General features: G+C 42.2%; 1 protein-coding gene across 2 annotated transcripts in view; it reads left to right on the forward strand.

The window, feature by feature from the left end:
* The window catches only part of UVRAG (UV radiation resistance associated), a 328574-nt gene extending 310612 nt beyond the window's left edge, over positions 1-17962 (forward strand). Inside the window, exons 15-16 of one of the 2 annotated variants that reach the window (XM_055356832.2) lie at positions 11035-11112; positions 16022-17962. In XM_055356832.2, coding sequence (XP_055212807.1) covers positions 11035-11112; positions 16022-16724 — 781 coding nt within the window. In that variant the 3' untranslated portion in view covers positions 16725-17962. The remainder of the gene's footprint in view (positions 1-11034; positions 11113-16021) is intronic. The other variant, XM_004051837.5, reaches the window with a different exon arrangement.
* Positions 17963-18751: the final 789 nt, after the last annotated feature.

Genomic DNA, 18751 nt, shown 5'->3' on the forward strand with positions numbered 1-18751 from the left:
AAGCTAGAATATTTCTCCAGAGTACTTTAGTGTTTAACAAACACCAGTGTTTAATGTTGGGAGAAGTAACTAGTGGCTTTATGTGAGGCCATCCGATTTTAGTGGTAAAATCTCCAGATATTCCTTCTGCTGACCTATTTCTAATGTAGTCTTCCATTCCTTTTGGAAAATAGAATCAAGCTATAGCTTTAAATAAAAGTATTAGAAGAAGAAAATACCTAAGAACTTTGACACATTTTAGGAAAATGTTTTTTCAGTAAACTGAGAATAATGAAAATTTATAATAAGTGAGCCAATCTACTTTCCTTAAAATTGAGTAATGATATGGTAGTTCTGCTTTTACACCAAACCACTTACTCTTGAAAATGAGGCAGTATCCAGTATTTAAATCTTTACAAAGCCTCACTTTTTAGAAACAGATCTACTCTCTTCCTTTCTGTCCGTCATCCTTATGCTGAATTCAGAACTGAAATCTGGCAGATGACCCTCTAGGGAAATGAAAAACATGTTGTCTAGCTGACGTTGGTTTTTAAATTTAGATCAAATAACATTGTCTTTGAAGTCTCAAGAGTCCTACTTAAGGTAGCTGTATCAGATAGGCTCGCCTTTGAGAGCATTTCTTGCAGGCCGGCACCCCTAATATGAAAAGTTAAGCCTAGTCAAAAATAAGTGAAAAAGAAAGTTTTATTGGAGTTATTTTCTCTAAGATAGCTGTTTCAGAAGAACCTTGACGAGTCATCTCCTTGCCTCTAGACAGGAACACACAAGGCATATGGGTATCTGTAGTATTTTAAAAGACCTTAGGGGACCAGGCTTCTTCCATAACTCATTCCAGAGTTTAAACACCCTCACTTCAGGAAATTCTTCCCTATATTTAACTTACAGGCCCCCTCCTGCGGTTAACACCCATTTCCACTTTTTTCTGCCTCCAGTCAGGATGGAGAACAACTGGCCAACATCCTTTGTGCACTAACCCTCCACTGGTGACAGAAAGGCACTTGGGTATCCCGGCGCCGCCTCTCCCCTACTCCAGCAACCAAGTCTCTGAACCAAATTGAGATCTCTTTTCCCATTGTTTTTACTTGGGTCTTCTTTATTTCTATTTACTCCTTTTGATTATAAAATAGTATGTGCTCAATGAATAAAATGTGGAAGTTGTAAAAATATACAGAAGGGAAACAATAGCCCCATAATTCAGGCACAAAAAAATCACTATTGTATTAGCCAGTTTTCCTTGTATTTCTTTTCTAATTCAGACCTTACCATCTGTACCAACACTTTTCAATAGAAATATAATATGAGCAATACATATAAATTTAAATATTCTGGCAGTCACATTTTTTTTTTTTTTTTGAGACAGAGTCTTGCTCTGTCACCCAGGCTGGAGTGCAGTGGTGCAATCTCAGCTCACTGCAAGCTCCGCCTCCCGGGTTCACACCATTCCCCTGCCTCAGCCTCCCGAGCAGCTGGGACCACAGGCGCGTGCCACCACACCCGGCTAATTTTTTGTATTTTTTAGTAGAGACGGGGTTTCACTATGTTAGCCAGGATGGTCTCGATCTCCTGACCTCGTGATCCACCCGCCTCGGCCTCCCAAAGTGCTGGGATTACAGGCGTGAGCCACCATGCCCAGCCCAGCAGTCACATTTTTAAAAAGCTAAAAATAAACAGGTAAGCTAATTTTAATAATATATTTTATTTAATTCAAATAAAATCCAAGTTATATATCCAAAATATCTTGTAGACATGTAATAAACATTTTAAAGATTATTAATAAATATTTTACATTCTCTTTTTTCATACTAAGCCTTCTAAATCCAGTTTACACTTATAGCACATCTCAAGTCAGACTAACCACATTTCAAGTTCCAGCAACCAGTTCCTAGTGGTCATGGTGGACAGCACAGTCCTTACCGCTTTTTTGTATAACGTAATGTCTTAAGTATTTTATCAGTGCCCTTTAAAACTTTTTAGCATCATTTTTAATGGCTATGTAGTATTTTATCATTTAGATTTACTAAAACAATATATTGAGGTAGTTCTGTTTTTCTCAACACATTGCCAAAAAACATCACCTAAATGTTTCCTTTTGCACACAACTAATTAAATTCATTTATACATAAAACAAGTATATTCACTGAATATCCGTGTGCTCTGTACTAAGTTATATTGGGAAGCGGAAGAGTGGGTTTCCAGAAATAAAGACTAGATCCCTCCCATATGCTGTTTACAAGACTTGGCTCCACAGTTGGACTGCACACAAATACCGTATTTTATTCTGCCTTAAATGCCCTTCCCTTCATTTCTTGCTCTACCTCAGCCCCAACACACACGTACACTGCCTGGTTAGCTTCCACTTATCCTTCAAGGTGCCAATCAAATACAACCTCCTCTGATGAGTCTTTCCACTGATTACTTGATTCCCTTCTTCACTGTAATATACAAAGTGTGTATTGTATTCAAAGCACCATGGTGTTCTGGTTATTGGTTAACTCTCTGTCTTCTCTACTAGAGCGGGAACTCCTTAATGATAGGAATCTTATTTTATACATCTCTTTATTTCCAGAGCCTCAAAAACTGTCAGGCAATGAAATGTGGATTTCGGTAATGTCTGAAAAATGTGTTGAAAATGCAAGTGATCACATTAAGCATCAGTTGGATGGTAAAATAATAAGTACTACCTTCAGAGTTCAAAGAGATCACTTAGATTGGCATGGTTAAAGAAGACAGAATGAAGGAGTTAAAGAAATGAGTTAAAGAATGAATGCGGGCCGGGCACGGTGGCTTACGCCTGTAATCCCAGGACTTTGGGAGGCCGAGGTGGGTGGATCACCTGAGGTCAGGAGTTAGAGACCAGCTGACCAACATGGTGAAAACCTGTCTCTATTAATACAAAAAGTTAGCCGGGCGTGGTGGCACACGCCTGTAATCCAAGCTACTTGAATCGCTTGAACCCAGGAGGTGGAGGTTGCAGTGAGCCAAGACTGTGCCATTGCACTCCAGCCTGGGCAACAAGAACAAAACTCCGTCTCAAAAAAAAAAAAAAAAAAAAATGAATGAATGAATGAATGAGGCCTGGCGTGGTGGCTCACACCTGTAATCCCAGCACTTTGGGAGGCCAAGGTGGGCAGATCACTTGAGGTCAGTTCAAGACCAGCCTGACCAACATGGTGAAACCCCATCTGTACTAAAAATACAAAAATTAGCCGGACGTGGTAGTGTATGCCTGTAATCCCAGCTACTCGGGAGGCTGAGGCACAAGAATCACTTGAACATGGGAGGCAGAGGTTGCAGTGAGCCAAGATTGCACCACTGCACTCAAGCCTGGGCAAAAAGAGCGAGACCCCATCTCAAAAAAAAAAGGACTTGAATTGGGTTTTAGAAGATGGGCATACTTAAATGAATTGGAGAGGGAGTTAGTACAAAAGCCACTGAGATAGGCACACTAAAAAAGCAGTGCTTTTCAGTAGGCATTCATTAGCACTGGGGTCCCCAACCCTCGGCCATGTACCAGTAGCAGTCCATGTCCTGTTAGGAACCAGGCCTCACAGCAGGAAGTGAGTAGAGGATGAGCGAGTGTTACCCCTGAGCTCCGCCTCCTGTCAGATCAGCAGCAGCATTAGATTCTCATAGGAGTGCAAACCCTACTGTGAACTACTCATGCGGGGGATCTAGGTTGTGTGCTCCTTGTGAGAAGCTAATGCCTGATGATCTGAGATGGAATCGTTTCATCCTGAAACCAGCCCCCCTGCCCACGGCCCATGGAAAAATTGTCTTCCATGAAACCGGTCCCTGCTGCCAAAAAGGTTGGGGGCCACTGCTTTAGCATATGTTGATAAGTGTCAGTAAATAAGTATCCTTCTGGATCGAATGCACTGTCCTAAGTTTCAAGAAGGCTTAGCAATATGGTCTTTGCCCATCAAAAGCTGGTGTCAGCAGCATTAGAAATGAGCACTGGCTGTTTCAGTATGACCTTGGGTGCATGGGAGGTATTTTTTGTTTGTTTGTTTGTTTGTTTTGAGACAGTGTCTCGCTCTGTTGCTCAGGCTGGAGTGCAGTGGCGCCATCATAGCTCACTGCAACCTCGAACTCCTGAGCTCAAGTGATTCCCCCCACCTCTGCCTCCCAAAGTGTTGGGACTGCAGGCATGAGCCACCCCGCCCAGCTGTGACCTTTGGGTTTAAGCTCGATTTAGATATAATTCCCTGTGTTTTGTTTTGTTTTGTTTTGTTTTAGCCTCTGGATCCATCTGAGGAAATGCCTTGTGTTTTAATTTTAAAGAGTTTAAATATCATTTTATATGATGTTTATTCTATAATTCTTCTCTTCATGGATAGCAATGTATAATAATAGTTAATATCATTGTAGCTAATATCAAGTGACTATTACTGCAAACCAGGCACTCTTCCAAAGCACTTTGAACATAGTATTCAGTTAACTCATTTACTCCTCACACAGCCCTGTGAATTAGGACCTACTAACCTCTCCCATCTTAGAAATGAGGAAACTGAGGAACTGAGGGGTGAAATAACTTAACGTGACACAGCCATCAAGTGGAAGAGCTAAGATTTGAGCCCAGGCAGAGCAGTTTTAGAAGTCCTGCTTTAACCATTACCTGGACAACCTCTCCTATAACTATGTCAAGAATAAAGTGTTTTACACAAGGGATCATTTAGCATCTGGTGATTCCAGAAAAGGAATCTTGTTATTACAGCCTTCTCCTGGTTTTCTTCATTCCTCTCTGAATGCTCCTTCTTATCTCATTCGGAGGGTCCTCTTCCTCTACCTCATCACGAAAAGCTGGAGCTCCTAAAGGCTCAGTCCTAGGCCCTTTTTTCTCTCACTTTATTCTAAGTGGAGATAAGTTCTGATATCAGAAATTGCCTCCTGTACATTTTCACAGCACATTCTAAGTGCCCATGCGTTTTTCTACCAGTCTTCCATCCCAGTCACGATAAGCTCTTTGCTTTCTGCGAATGAAACCACTTTTCATTCTTTTACACTAGCCAGGAAGCCAGGCAAAAACCTTGGTTCCTCCTTTTCTTCCTCACCCTTATATCCAACTCTGGCAACTCCTGCCAATTTCTCCTGCTATTTCTATTTGTCTATGTCTGTACATTTCCATTCTGATCCATGCCTCCATTACCTTTCACCTGTACTACTGCACAGCCTGCAGTCTCCCACCAGCCACTCTGGACCCCTCCATTCTGCTCTCCCAACTGCAGCCAGAGTGCACTTTCCAAAGTATAAATGTCTCTCTCTCTCTCTCTCTCTCTGCACCTCTGACACACACACTCACTCACTCTCACACTCTCTCTCGCTCTCTCTCTCTCTCGCTTTCTCTCTCTCTCTCCTTTGCCTGAAAGTTCTAAACATGGCTTGTGGCTTCTGCATGGTCCAGACTTTGTTTTCCTCCTCAGTTTTATCTTCTACCATAGAACTCTTCACTCATTGACCTTTTGGGTCTTCAAACATTGTTATCTTTCTTGATAAAAGGTCTTAGCAAATGCTGTTCCTGCTACCTGGAAGATACTCTCCCCACCAACCCATTCTTTACCTGGTGAAGAACTCTACTAGCCCTTCTAATCTTGGCCTTTTCTGTCTGGGTCAGATCTCTGCTACAACTCTTTGAGCCCGTGTCCTCTCCTGCATAGCATGGGTCAGAGGTGGTTGTTTGACATTGATGTATGTGATGTATGTGTACTTGTCTGTCCTCTCTCACTAGACAATAAGTTCCATGAAAACATGAACCAGGGCTTTTTTCCAATTATTATAGCCCCAGAGTCTAGCGCAGCACCTAGTGTATAGTAGATACTCAATACATATTTGAATAAGCAGGTAAATCAATTAATTTGTTTTATACTCTGCCTCCTTTAGGAGTATAGGGGACTACAAAAGATAAGGTTACCAAGATGTCATCTCTAGAGTCCCAGTCTCTTACTAAACAGTAATTAAATGGCGGCAAATTGTAACTCAAACACTTCTGCCCAAGGCCTCCAGCATCTCTGAAAATGGTGGCAGAGCTATCCATTTTTCTTTTAAAGTAACAAACAACTAAACCCTCATAGTTTGGTTCAGTGAGAGTTTGTTAGAGAGCTGATGGTAGGTCAGTGTTAGTAGTATCTTTCAAAGACTTCATCTCACAGATTCTGTCACTGGCCCTGGGAGTCTAATGCATCCTTTAGCTCCCTTCCAAGTCTAGTTTTTAAACTCTGAAAGCATTCTCTGACCAGGGTTTTAATTTCCCTATCGAGTTCCTTTTGGGGGCTGGGTTCTGTGAGATTGTTGTTCCGCTGGTTTCCCTGGCAAAGGCAGAGGTTTTGTTTTTGTTTTTGTTTTTGTTTTTTTCATTTTTTTTCCCTGGTTTTCAGCATAAACAGTTTATTATTCCCAAGTATCAAGTGTTGTCCAGATACTCTGAGGGGTCCCCAGGTATCATTCCTGGCATCTCTTTCCTGTTCTTTCCATGTTCTTGTGTAGGATGTTACTTAAGCGCTATATAAATGACATCATGATGGGCTATGTCTGTTTCTACAGACCATTTTACAGTCCTCATAATGTTGGTTGCCTGACTGTGATTTTACTACATTAATTTGTATGATGATTTCTTAAAGTGAAAGCTGATGAGTGAAGTGGTTAACTTGACCCCTCCCAGGACCCCTCTTTATCTCCGTGGAGGATCACTGTGTATTCCCTGATCCCATGGAGCTCAGCCTGGAGCCTGAGCTGGCCTCCAGATGGGCTCTCGGCAATAGGCACCCCCTCATCCTCTGTCCACTGGCCCAAGCTGGGCCATGGAGGCCTGATGGCCAAGACCTCACATCACAAAGCCTGGTGAACTGGATTTCTTCAGCTTGCTTATTTTGTCTTTTGCCTGTGGAACTTTCTCTTTCACAATTCATCTTTCCATCACTACTTGGTTTAAATAAAATCCAAAGGCTGCCTTGTTCAGTTATACCTTTTTATACTCTGTTTTTATTTAGACAGACTTTGGTAGGAAACCTTCCAAGCAAAGCCCCGGGGGGAAAGTGACCATTGGCACAGATTTCAGCCTGTGCTTTTGGCCCAATATTGTTTCTATTTTTATTTTGTTTCGTGTTTTTGTTAACATCCAGGGCAAAGATTAAGTACTTACACTTATCTGGTAATGGTGAGAGGCCTTTGGATTGCTTGCCTGTGGCCTGGAGAATGCATGCTTAAAACTATTAACCCCCAGCTACCTCCTGGGAGATAAGATCTAGCTGTTAAATTTGGCTTTCCCTAAAGGAGGTTCTGAGCTCCTACTTGATCTGAGAGAGGGAAAGAAGAAGGATAAATCCCAACCTTTGCTGAATTTTGAAAAAAGGATAGTAGCTTAATTTATGAAGGTTGTTTTTTTGAAAAAACTAACTTTATGTCATAATTTCTTAGCTGCCAAAAGACGTAATTCTACCTCAGCTTTGCCTTGGCAACCCGCTTTTGGCACTCTGTGCAAGCCTGTCGTTGCTCTGCATTATTTAAGCAGTAATCTTTAAGAAGGTGAGAAACTATTATTGCTTTTTAACACAGTTGACATGATATTGGCGCAGAGTAGTACCTAGAGCTTCAAACATTTCTAGTGGCCGTAAACCAACTTAAACACCTCCATGTAGAGGTCTCACTGCCATGAGGTCATAGATTGCTACAAGGGGGGAGAAAGAAGAAGATCAAATGTTGTTTAAAAGTCTTTTTTTTTCTTTTTAAATATTCGTATTCCACTGAGTTGTAGCTGTAGATTTTGGCCGGGAGCCAGACAATCAAGATTTAGTATTTTGACCAGCTGTGATCTGGTAATGTCCCTCAGAGGAAACATTTTGTGAATTGTACTCTGTCCTCATACTTTACAGTGTGGGACCTGGTTGTAGACAGATAAAACAAGTACAAGTGAATCTGAAAGAGAATTAGGAAAAAAAAAAGCGTTTCAAATTGTTAAAGCCTCACCCCAGCTTCAAGAACTCTCTTGATGTGGTAAATCTTTACATGCTTTCTTTATTTCATTTTTCCTGTAAGTTTCCATATTTACATCAGTTCGTGGCAGAATTTATTTCTGCTCATAGCTGCTGCTTAGAATGCCTAACAGTATAATAAGTCTTAGAAAGTCAAAAGAGCAACACAAACTTAATGTAGGCAGGAAGAGAAGAGAAGGAAAATATAGCAATCCACTTAACCTAAAAATTTTTCTCATTCTCACCCCATCCTCAAGTAGAAGTAGAGATCAAATGTAAATGTTTTGGTGACAACAAAAAACTTAAGATCCTAGGGACTGGGAGAGAGAAGGAAATTAACAATTAGGTAGACCAGCTTGGTTAAATCACATCTTTCTACCTAGTGGCTTCATGACCTTTGGTCAAGTTACCTAACCTCTGTGCTTCAGTTTCTTCATCTGTAAAATGAGGATGATGTTTGTAATACTTCATAGAGATGTCATAAGGATTAAATGAGACCATGTATAAAGCTGTTAACAGAGTGCTTAATCCATAGCACTTTATAAATTTCAGTTGCCGTTTTATTATTATTAATAATTTATTGGGTACTTATTCATTGTACTAGGAATTTTACTTGTATATCTCATTTAATCCTTGCTGCAGTAACTATTGGTAGCTATAACCATTTCACAGAAGAGGACACCTAGGTTGGGAGCAGTGAGGTGCATCATCAGTGTCTCATGTTTCCTAATGATGGAGCTACATGTGGAGCTCTGGAATATTACCTATGGGAGATGTGGAAATGGGAATCATATTTTGGACTGGTGCTTTCTTAACTTGTTTTCTCTTTCCCAGTCTCTTTTCTGTAAAAGGAGGCTATAGCTTCAGGCAGTAAAACCAAGAGGAAGAGGAGAGGGAAATGATGGGGCAAGGATGGTGGAGTAGAGGAAACTGGGCTCTACCAGTTCCTGGGTTGGCTTCATGGCAAGGTATTTGCATGGCAAGGTATTTATATAATGGTTATAAAAGTGCTGAATATGGTCTTCTTCATTTTAGTCAGAGAAATAGAGAATTTCTCCCTCTTAAAAAATTCTCTCTTCCTGAAGCTAAATTCATGCAGAACAAGGATGCATCAGGGGTTTGGGGACAATTGGAATGTACCTCAAAGGATTCTGGGAAGTTCTTCTAGTCCCTAAGCAGTAGGTAGATCATGAAAACAGAGGAATTTTGAGCATTTTGACTTTATTCAAAGCTTTCCCCACCTCATGTCCCCAAGAAAAAAAGAAAAAAACCTAAGATTGTGTTTCACATTGAACAGATTAAATCTGTTGATTGATTTGGGTCTTTTTCTCCAAATCTCTTTTATACTTTTTTTTTCTTTTTTTCTTTTCTTTTTTTTTTTGAGACAGAGTCTCACTCTGTTGCCCAGGCTGGAGTGCAGTACTGCAATCTCGGTTCACTGCAACCTCCACCTCCTGGGTTCAAGAGATTCTCCTGCTCTCCTGCCTCAGCCTCCCGTGCAGCTGGGATTACAGGTGCCCACCACTACACTGGGCTAATTTTTGTATTTTTAGTAGAGATGGGGTTTTGCCATGTTGGCCAGGCTGATCTCGAACTCCTGACCTCAGGTGATCCACCCACCTTGGCCTCCCAAAGTGCTGGGATTACAGGCATGAGCCACCACACCTGGCCTTTTTTTTTTTTTTTTGGTGGGCGGGGGAGTCTTACCTTCATCCAATCTGGAATGCAGTAGCATGATCATAGCTCACTGCAAGCTCAACCTCCTGGGCTCCAGTGATCCTCCCACCTCAGCCTCCCTAAGTGCTGGGACTACAGACATAAGCCACCATGCCTGGCACTGTACTTCTTTATTTCCTTCTTGCAGCTAGCTCCCTGATGTACAGAAGTGGAGGTGTGGGAAGGTAGGTGGTAGGAGTTTCGTTTGTTCCTGCTTGAAACAGTATGCTGTATAAGAGAAATAGTAAAGGGAAGGAGATCTAGATTCCAGTCCTTCTTCTACCTATTACCCTGTGTTCCTATGCAAGACATGAATATGTCTGAGTCTCAGTTGCGCCTTCTGTAAAATGAGAATAATACTTGGAATTTGAAGCCTACTGAAACGAATCATAATGACAGCAACCACAATTACAACTACTACTGATGCTAGTGTCTATGCCAGGCATCCTGCCAACGATTTTAAGCACATTATTTTATTTATTACTTACTGTAGTCGATCTATTTTATAAATAGTCATTAAATATGCCCACAGTCATATAACTCAGGGGTGCCCAACCCCCGGGCCGCAGACTTTTACCCGTCTGTGGCCTGTTAAGAACTGGGCCGCACAGCAGGAGGCGATGGGGGGTGAGCGAGCATTACCCCCTGAGCTCCGCCTCCCATCAGATCAGCCATGGTATTAGACTCTCATAGGAGCACGAATCCTGTTGTGAATTGTACATTTGAGGGATCTAGGTTGTGTGCTCCTTATGAGAATCTAACTAACGCCTGATGATCTGAGGTGGAAGTTTCATATCCCCGCCCCCAAATCCATAGGAAAATTGTCTTCCACAAAACGGGTACCTGGTGCCAAAAAGATTGAGGACCACTGATATAACTAATAAACGAATGTAACCTTAAGTTGTAACTCCATATAGGTGGGATCATAGTGGCAGAGCTAAGAGTAGAATCCAGGTCTTTGAACAGTCCTTCTTGTCGCCACTGTCTCTAGAGCTGAAGAGATAAGATAGTTGATTGCAATAAATAAGGACTCACAGAATGAGAAACAAATTAATCATCTTAATTTAGAGAGCTCAGAGAAAACTTGATCCAAGGAAGCCAAACTGAAACTAGACTGTCCTCCTTGACATCTAAACTCCAGGCCAGTTGGCTTCTCCCTCATCGTGCCATTGTTTGTGACCCCAGCAAATACTTTTTTACTTATGGCAAAAGGTTTATTAAGTAATTTAACAGTCCCTGGTGTGGTTCAGTTATTCAACAAGCTACACTGTGTTTCACTAAACCATAGCCTAGTAAATTTGCAATTATGATATCTTTGGGTTGTTGTTTTTTAATAAATTCCTTTTAATTGCAGCATTAAACCCCAGATGTCATGTTTCCAGTTTGGAGCTAAGCCCAGCTGGAAGAGACAGCCACTTACGGGAAATGGCTGGTGAGGAGAATGTGTGCAGTGAACTGGTAGACTCGGTCCAGTTGCTTGAACCTCAGGCTCTGCACCTGCAATTCTAGTGCCTCCGAACACACGGGGCCCCTTGGTGGGAGCAGAGAATAAAGAAAAGCTACTGTGTTTCCTAATATGTCCACTCCTCCCAAAACACACACATTTTTGCTTTTGGTTGTCTAAGGGTAGAGGCTCCCTGTAAGTTTTTCATCACAATATAAATAATGTACTAATTGCATATGATGAGTAAATTGTCAACAGCCTTTAAAAATTGGTCATATAATTAGTAAATCTATGAGTTTCAACCTTTTCATCTAGATGAAATAGTCATGAAGCCAGACTGTAATCAAAGAATCTTGAAACCTCCTGAATATTCTGTTTTGAACTATTATTTGCCTTTTTAATTCCTACCTTTCTCTCTTTAGGCAAGAGTAGAGATAAAAATACTCTTTTATTTCTTTACCTTATACTAAAATATGAATGAAGGGTCTTTCTGAAAACCTTCCATTAAATATAAAATCAAAATTATTTTATTAAAAATCTATGCATTATGTTTTTATACGAGATGCTCACAGCAGTTTGTTTTTTAATAGCAAAGGTTCAGAAACATCCTAAATCTACAAAAGTAAGGGAATAATTAAGTAAATTATGGTAGTCCATTCAGTGAAGCAGCCATTTAGAATTCTGCTTACCAGGAGGTTTTAATAGCATCCAACGGCAGGATGTAGCATTCTGTATATACCAGAAACACAGCTTTAGTGTTTCTTTCTTGTTTCCTTTTTTTTTTTTTTTTTTTTTTTTTTTTCTGAGACAGGGTCTTGCTCTGTAGTCCAGGCTAAAGTGCAGTGGTGTGATTACAGCTCACTGCAACCCAGGCTCACGCAATCCTCCCACCTCAGCCCACAGTTGCTGGGACTACAAGCGCTCACCACCATACCCAGCTAGTTTTTTAATTTTTTTGTAGAGACAGGGTCTCCCTGTGTGGCCCAGGCTGGTCCCAAACTCCTGGGTTCAAGCAGTCCTCCCACCTTGGCCTCCCAAAGTGCTGAGATCACAGGTGTTAGCTGCCACACCTGGCCCATAGGGTTTCTTTAAAAATTAAACACACATATTTAAAATCAAAGTCTGAAAGGAAAATACCCAAAATTAATAGCAGTTATTTGATGGGTAATAGACTTGTGAGTTTTTTTTTTATATAGTTAACATAGTTTTAGTTTTCCTGTAAAACTATTGTAATAGTTAAAAATACATGTGTGTTTAATGTTATCATTTGATACTTCAACTGTTTGGAGCTTGGCTATCTTAAAAATCTGGAATGTAGCTGGGATCCTGGAAGTAATAAAAAAATCAATTCTGAACAGCTAAAACTAATGTTACCAAACTCATATAATAAATACAGCATATTGTGGCCAGGACAGCTCCTGGCCCGCCACGCAAATCCTGTTTACTCATACTTTGCACACAATTTTCAGGACATCTGCTTTACAAGAACACAGCAAACTAAGAAAGGGTATAGTAGCCACTGCGGGCAGGGGCACTGACTCAACCACCCACAGCGCCAGAGGGGACTCGAAGAACCCGCGCCAGGCTTACCTCCAGACCTGCGTCCTACAGAACAGACACCACTGAACATCCTGTAGTCCCCTTATTGTGTCATTGCTCAGTTGTTCATATCAGTGGCCCAGAGGCAACGAGAAAATGCCTTTTCTTGTTCAACTTTTTTAAGATGGTAAGAAAAGCTGTAATAAAAATTTTTGAAAGGTTTAATCTCATAGAACTAAAAATGGAGGGAAAAAATGTGGTGATAAAAAGGTAAACCTTAGATATGTAGACTTCTTTATTATCTCTCCAAAAATAACTAATTTCCTTACCATTCTTAAGAGAGAACATTTTGGCTGGGACCTGTGGCTCACACCTGTAATCCCAATATTTTGGGAGGCCAAGGCAAGAGGATCACTTGAGCCCAGGAGTTTGAGACCAGTGTGTGCAAGATGATGAGATCCTGTCTCTAAAAAAAAATTAAAAATAAAAAACATTAGCCGGGCATCGTGGCACACACCTGTAGTCCCAGCTACTTGGGAGACTGAGGTGGGAGGATCCCTTAAGGCCAGGAGTTGAGGCTGCAGTGAGCTGTGATCACACCAGTGTACTCTAGCCTGAGCAACAGAGTGAGACTTTGTCTCTAAAAAAAATAGAAAGAGAGAGAACCTTTTACTGGTACTTGGATTTTCCAGTTTGAATCTGATACTACCATTACCTGAGTTTTCATACAAATCCAAGGGAACTGGAGAAGAATGTCACAAAATCAGGATGTCAGAAAATACCAAAGTTCCCACCTCTCAAAGCCTTGGAGTCCATCCATGAAAATAGGAATAACATACCATCTTAGAGTTTGTGGGCAAATGAGAAGGCATTTAGCTTGATGTGTACTATGTCTTTGGCACTTAACAAATGTTACTTGAATTTGAATGTCGTGTTCCCTTGTGGGACACAATAGATAGGATGGGCTCTGGAGTCAGACAGAATCTAGTTCAGATGTGGTTCTTCAGCCTTGAACAAACCACATGACCCACCACCTGCCTATCTTCCTCACAGGACACTCGAGGGCTCTGTGTGGGCAGCGCATCTTCCACGGGGCTCAGAACATTATTGACAGTTGGGAAAATGGTCGTTCCCTTCACATTGTAGTTGGCAAGGTGGGGCAGTGGGGGTTGTCACACCTCATTACTTTTCTGTTGTACAAAGTTGAGAACTTTTAGAGTGTCTCAAAATCAATGAGGGCTACAAACACCCTGTTCCTCTTGTGTGGCAAGCACTGCTGGCTGTGCCCCAGGCCTGTTTCTCATGCCCTGCCTTTTATCAGCCCGCTGGGAGCCCCACAGAACAGCAGAGCAGGATGTCTGGGGTGGGAGGACGGCAGCACAGGGTCACAGCATGAGGGGTTAAGCACCTGGCTCTAGCCACACACCAACAAGTCACCTTCAGTGTTCCAGGCTGTTTCACCTGGTGCTTCCACCCCTTGTGGGCTGGGCTGGCAAATGAAAGCTTGGCTTGTCTGCACAGAATAGACTGTCTGAGGTGGTGCTGATGTTCTCTTTTGGTTTGAGTACCTAGTCAACCTGCAAGATCATTTAGAGAGGGACACTGTTAGCAAATGGTAGAGTAAAAACAAGGCTTGCAAAAATGTGTAGCTTACCCAATTATTGTGAGTTTGGGCAATATATTAACTATAAACCTAGATCGAGGCCAGCAGATTTTGCCCTGTTTTGTTTTGTTTTTCTTGAGAACTAAAAACTGTAATTTACTAGTCTACTTGCCTAGTTCTACATGCACCCCAGTGACCACCCCTAATTATGAAATCTCTCCTGGCACCAGTACTCACAGCCAGGCAGAGGAGTCTGACGGACCCAAGGATTAGAAGCCGTGTAGTTGCCCCTTCCCAAGAATAACCCTTGCTTGGGTGTCTGAGACTGCAAGTATAATCCTGCATCAGAAACAGTCTGAGAGGAGAGAGAGCAGGGAGCTGGGGCCAGGGCTTGTGGCTGTAGACACAAGTGGAAGAAACCCCAGATCTCTTTTCTTTTCTAGGGCACTTCTTGCTATTGTAATTTGAAAATGTATTATTTGAATAATGAGGGATGTCTTTATCCTGCAGGACTGGTAGCTCCTTGGAGGAAGGGCCTACTGGTCTTGCATCTGTCTCCCTACCCCAAGGCCAGGCACATATGGGAACTATTTGTTGGGTGTGTGTAGTTTCAAGTTCTGCGTCTACCCCTGCCTAGTGGTTGCCCTTCTGCAAGCCACTTAACCCTCTGTGCGTGTTTCCTCATCTGAGGCACGCAAGTCAAATGATCTGTGTGTGCCTCCCTCTGCCTCTGGACCCAATCTGTTCATATGGTTGTATTGAAGCTAATTTCATCCACATCCAAGAATGTCTAGAGCTAGCATAGTGTGTAACATAGCCATCATTTCCAGGATGTAGATACTCTATATCCATTAACTGATTATTATTTATTATTTCAGACTTTACCCTGCTTTCTCTATAGGGTTTTTGTAAAGACTAAGTGAAATGATGTATAGGAAATTACTTCAGAAATTATAAAGTTTGTATAACTGAACAATGATTGTTATTGCTGGCCCAAAGATACCCTCCTGAGAAGAAACTCAGACCCAAAAGACAGCATTGCAGACCAAGTATTGTAAAACATATGTGTGGCTAGCCCCATCAAAGAATGTATTTCCCAAGTTAGTTTTTCATTAAAAAAAAAAAAAAGGAACCCCTCAAAAAATTTTTTTTAATTTTTAAAATATAACCTTGACTCTCTCTCTCTCTCTCTCTCTCTCTCTCTCTGCCAGTCCTCTAATGCAAGGTGGTTAGCATTTGGGTGTTGGCAAGATTGTTGGTCTTGAAATCCTTGTCACTGCCTCACTGAGCATGGGCAAGTCATGTAAATTCTCTGCCAGATGAGGATGCCTGCTTTTCAAAGCTAAAATAAGAATTGAATTGAATACTAAAACAAGAATAAGATTATGGATAGCCCTTCAGAAATATGAAGTTAGTTACATCCTTCACATGTTTTTCTTGCTAGATCCAGCCTGTCCAGTTACTTCACCTCTTCCCCATAGGACAGGGTTTATGTTCCCCACCCTGCCTTGGGCCCTCTTCTCTAAATATATTGCAGTGTGTCTGTATCCTGCTGGAAGGAAGCTCCCAAAGTTGGACCCACATACCTCATGTTGTTTTTTGCATTGAGACACTGCAATAACTATTGTCTAAGATTGATTCTTATCTATTTTTATTAGCTCAGACCTAAGTATGCTGTTTCCTGTCTCTGGATCCAGAAGGCTTACACCAAGTTCTGAAGTCCAAAGTAACTTCTTGTTTTTGTTTCTCTTCTAGCGACAGACATCACACCTCCAGTGCAATCCCTGTTCCTAAGAGACAAAGCTCCATATTTGGGGGTGCAGATGTAGGCTTCTCTGGGGGGATCCCTTCACCAGACAAAGGACATCGAAAACGGGCCAGCTCTGAGAATGAGAGACTTCAGTACAAAACCCCTCCTCCCAGTTACAACTCAGCATTAGCCCAGCCTGTGACCACCGTCCCCTCTGTGGGAGAGACCGAGAGAAAGATAACATCTCTATCCTCCTCCTTGGATACCTCCTTGGACTTCTCCAAAGAAAACAAGAAAAAAGGAGAGGATCTAGTCGGCAGCTTAAACGGAGGCCACGCGAATGTGCACCCTAGCCAAGAACAAGGAGAAGCCCTCTCCGGGCACCGGGCCACAGTCAATGGCACTCTCCTACCCAGCGAGCAGGCCGGGTCCGCCAGTGTCCAGCTTCCAGGTGAGTTCCACCCAGTCTCAGAAGCTGAGCTCTGCTGTACTGTGGAGCAAGCAGAAGAAATCATCGGGCTGGAAGCCACGGGTTTCACCTCAGGTGATCAGCTAGAAGCATTTAACTGCATCCCAGTGGACAGTGCTGTGGCAGTAGAGTGTGACGAACAAGTTCTGGGAGAATTTGAAGAGTTCTCCCGAAGGATCTATGCACTGAATGAAAATGTATCCAGCTTCCGCCGGCCGCGCAGGAGTTCCGATAAGTGAAGTGAGCAGGTCAACAGTAGGACTGGGGCAGAAGCTCTGCCTAAAATGAAGTGAAAGCTGCACTTAACCCTTTGTAATAATGATGACACAAAATGAATATTAATGGAGGATATTCCTCGGAAAAACAGACTTTGGGAATGAAGGAGGGACTCAGGATCATTGTTATCAGTGGGCCAAAGTTAGATTTTGCTTTCAAGATTTGCTTTTCGGGCCTGATGATTTTAAAGCAAAAATCACCCTCTAGTTGAAAGAGCTTACAGCTCGAGTCACCTTTTAGCTATTTGTCTGCTTTTTATTTACCCTTCTATGTTATCCTCAGAGGGAAGATGATAATATATAAATAATATAATGAACACACCCTTAGTTTCTCATAAGCATTTGCCCTCACCATGGTTTATAAAACTTTGGGAAAACAGAATATTCAGAAATAGGTTTCCACCATGTACTGAAAGGTCTGTGGCCATCTGTGAGGTAGATGAAGAAGCAGCATAGTGGTCTCTTTACATCTAGGCCTATCTGTCCCTCTTCCTGCCCCCGGGTACCACAGTCCACCTTTAGACCCTACTGTCGCCCCATCTTCTCCGTGGATGGGCCATGCATCCTGAAAACAGGACATCAGATTCACTGGTTCTGTAACCCAGTTCTGTGATGTTCCATCTCTTCTAGCCAGCCATGGCCTTCCCCCTCCTCTGCCATACCCTTAATGTGACCCTCAGATTAGATGAAAAACTTGCTTCTGGTGGATCCCGAGGGACCCTCAAGGACCTCGAGGTTACTGCAGTCAGATGCCATCTCATCCCCTGTGGGGGCCAAAGTTTTTATGTGGGCAGATGCTGTGGTCAGGAACTAGGCATGCTTTCTGGCAATGCACTCACCAGACAAAAATCCCTTGATGTAAATCCCATGTTAATTTATTAAATTTCAGTCAGAAGGTCGGCATTTACATGACAGAATGTATGTAGAGAGTCAGGGTGTCTGGTAGGCAAACTGCAAGGCAGTTGAGATAGTTGGATTAAGAGGCTAGACGAGACATAGAATACTATTGGTATGTGTGCAATTTCATGAATATTAAATTATGTTTCGAAGTCCAGTTGTCATTCCTACATTCAGATTTCATTTGCTGTTGCTTTATACGTTACGTACCCAAGGACATTGCCTCAGGGTTGCAAACTCTTTAAAGGAAAATTTATCCATATATCCATGTATTATATAGAAGAATAAAAATTGAGTTTACTTCACCCGACCTGATTTTTTTTTACCAGCTTGGAAATTCCTCTTGAACCTACGTCTCCATATGTCACATCATGACAGGACTAGCCTGAACAAAAGCTGTGTCTATCTAAGCGGAGGCTGTTGACTTCGTTCAGTTTGCATATTGTATATAGCAACACAAACACTTGACAGGTATATACTCCAGTCGCCATATTTGTCCTGCATAACAGCTTCACTCACAGGCCTCACCGTCACTTTATATTGTGTCCAAGCATTCCTGGGCTCAAGTTTAATGTATAGCTACATTGTTGTTTTCCATGTAGAGAACTCACAGGATGACTACATCACAAATAAACCCAACTCTCAGGCAGTCGAAAGCTTTAACTGGATCTGCAGAAGCCCATCTTCCTCCACATGAAGAGGTGGGGCTCCTTCACCTAGAGCAGGAGCTTCTCTGCAGTGTACTGTCTGTCGCTCATTTTGGAGTCAGTGTGGGTGGAGACAGCATCGTGGATATGCACGTGCTGCGGGGCCCTCCAGGGAAGTAACATTTACCAAAAAAAAAAAAAAAAAAAGTTCTGAAGGGCAGTGTTAGGATTGCAGAATGGAAGGTCAACCCCGTGGGACTTATGATTGCCCCAGGTGTGGGATGGACTTAAATGTCACACCAAACTCAAAGTAGGTACACTGGGTTGCAGGGCATCCAGCCTGGCGCTGGCACCACCAAGGAGCAGGACTCCTCATGATTACAGCGTCCATCTCAGGCCCACACAACCATGAGAGCCTGGACTCTGGGGTCTACCCGTCAGTGCCCC

The sequence above is a fragment of the Gorilla gorilla genome, chromosome 9 (genome assembly GCF_029281585.2).
Source record: "Gorilla gorilla gorilla isolate KB3781 chromosome 9, NHGRI_mGorGor1-v2.1_pri, whole genome shotgun sequence".
Classification (NCBI taxonomy): domain Eukaryota; kingdom Metazoa; phylum Chordata; class Mammalia; order Primates; family Hominidae; genus Gorilla; species Gorilla gorilla.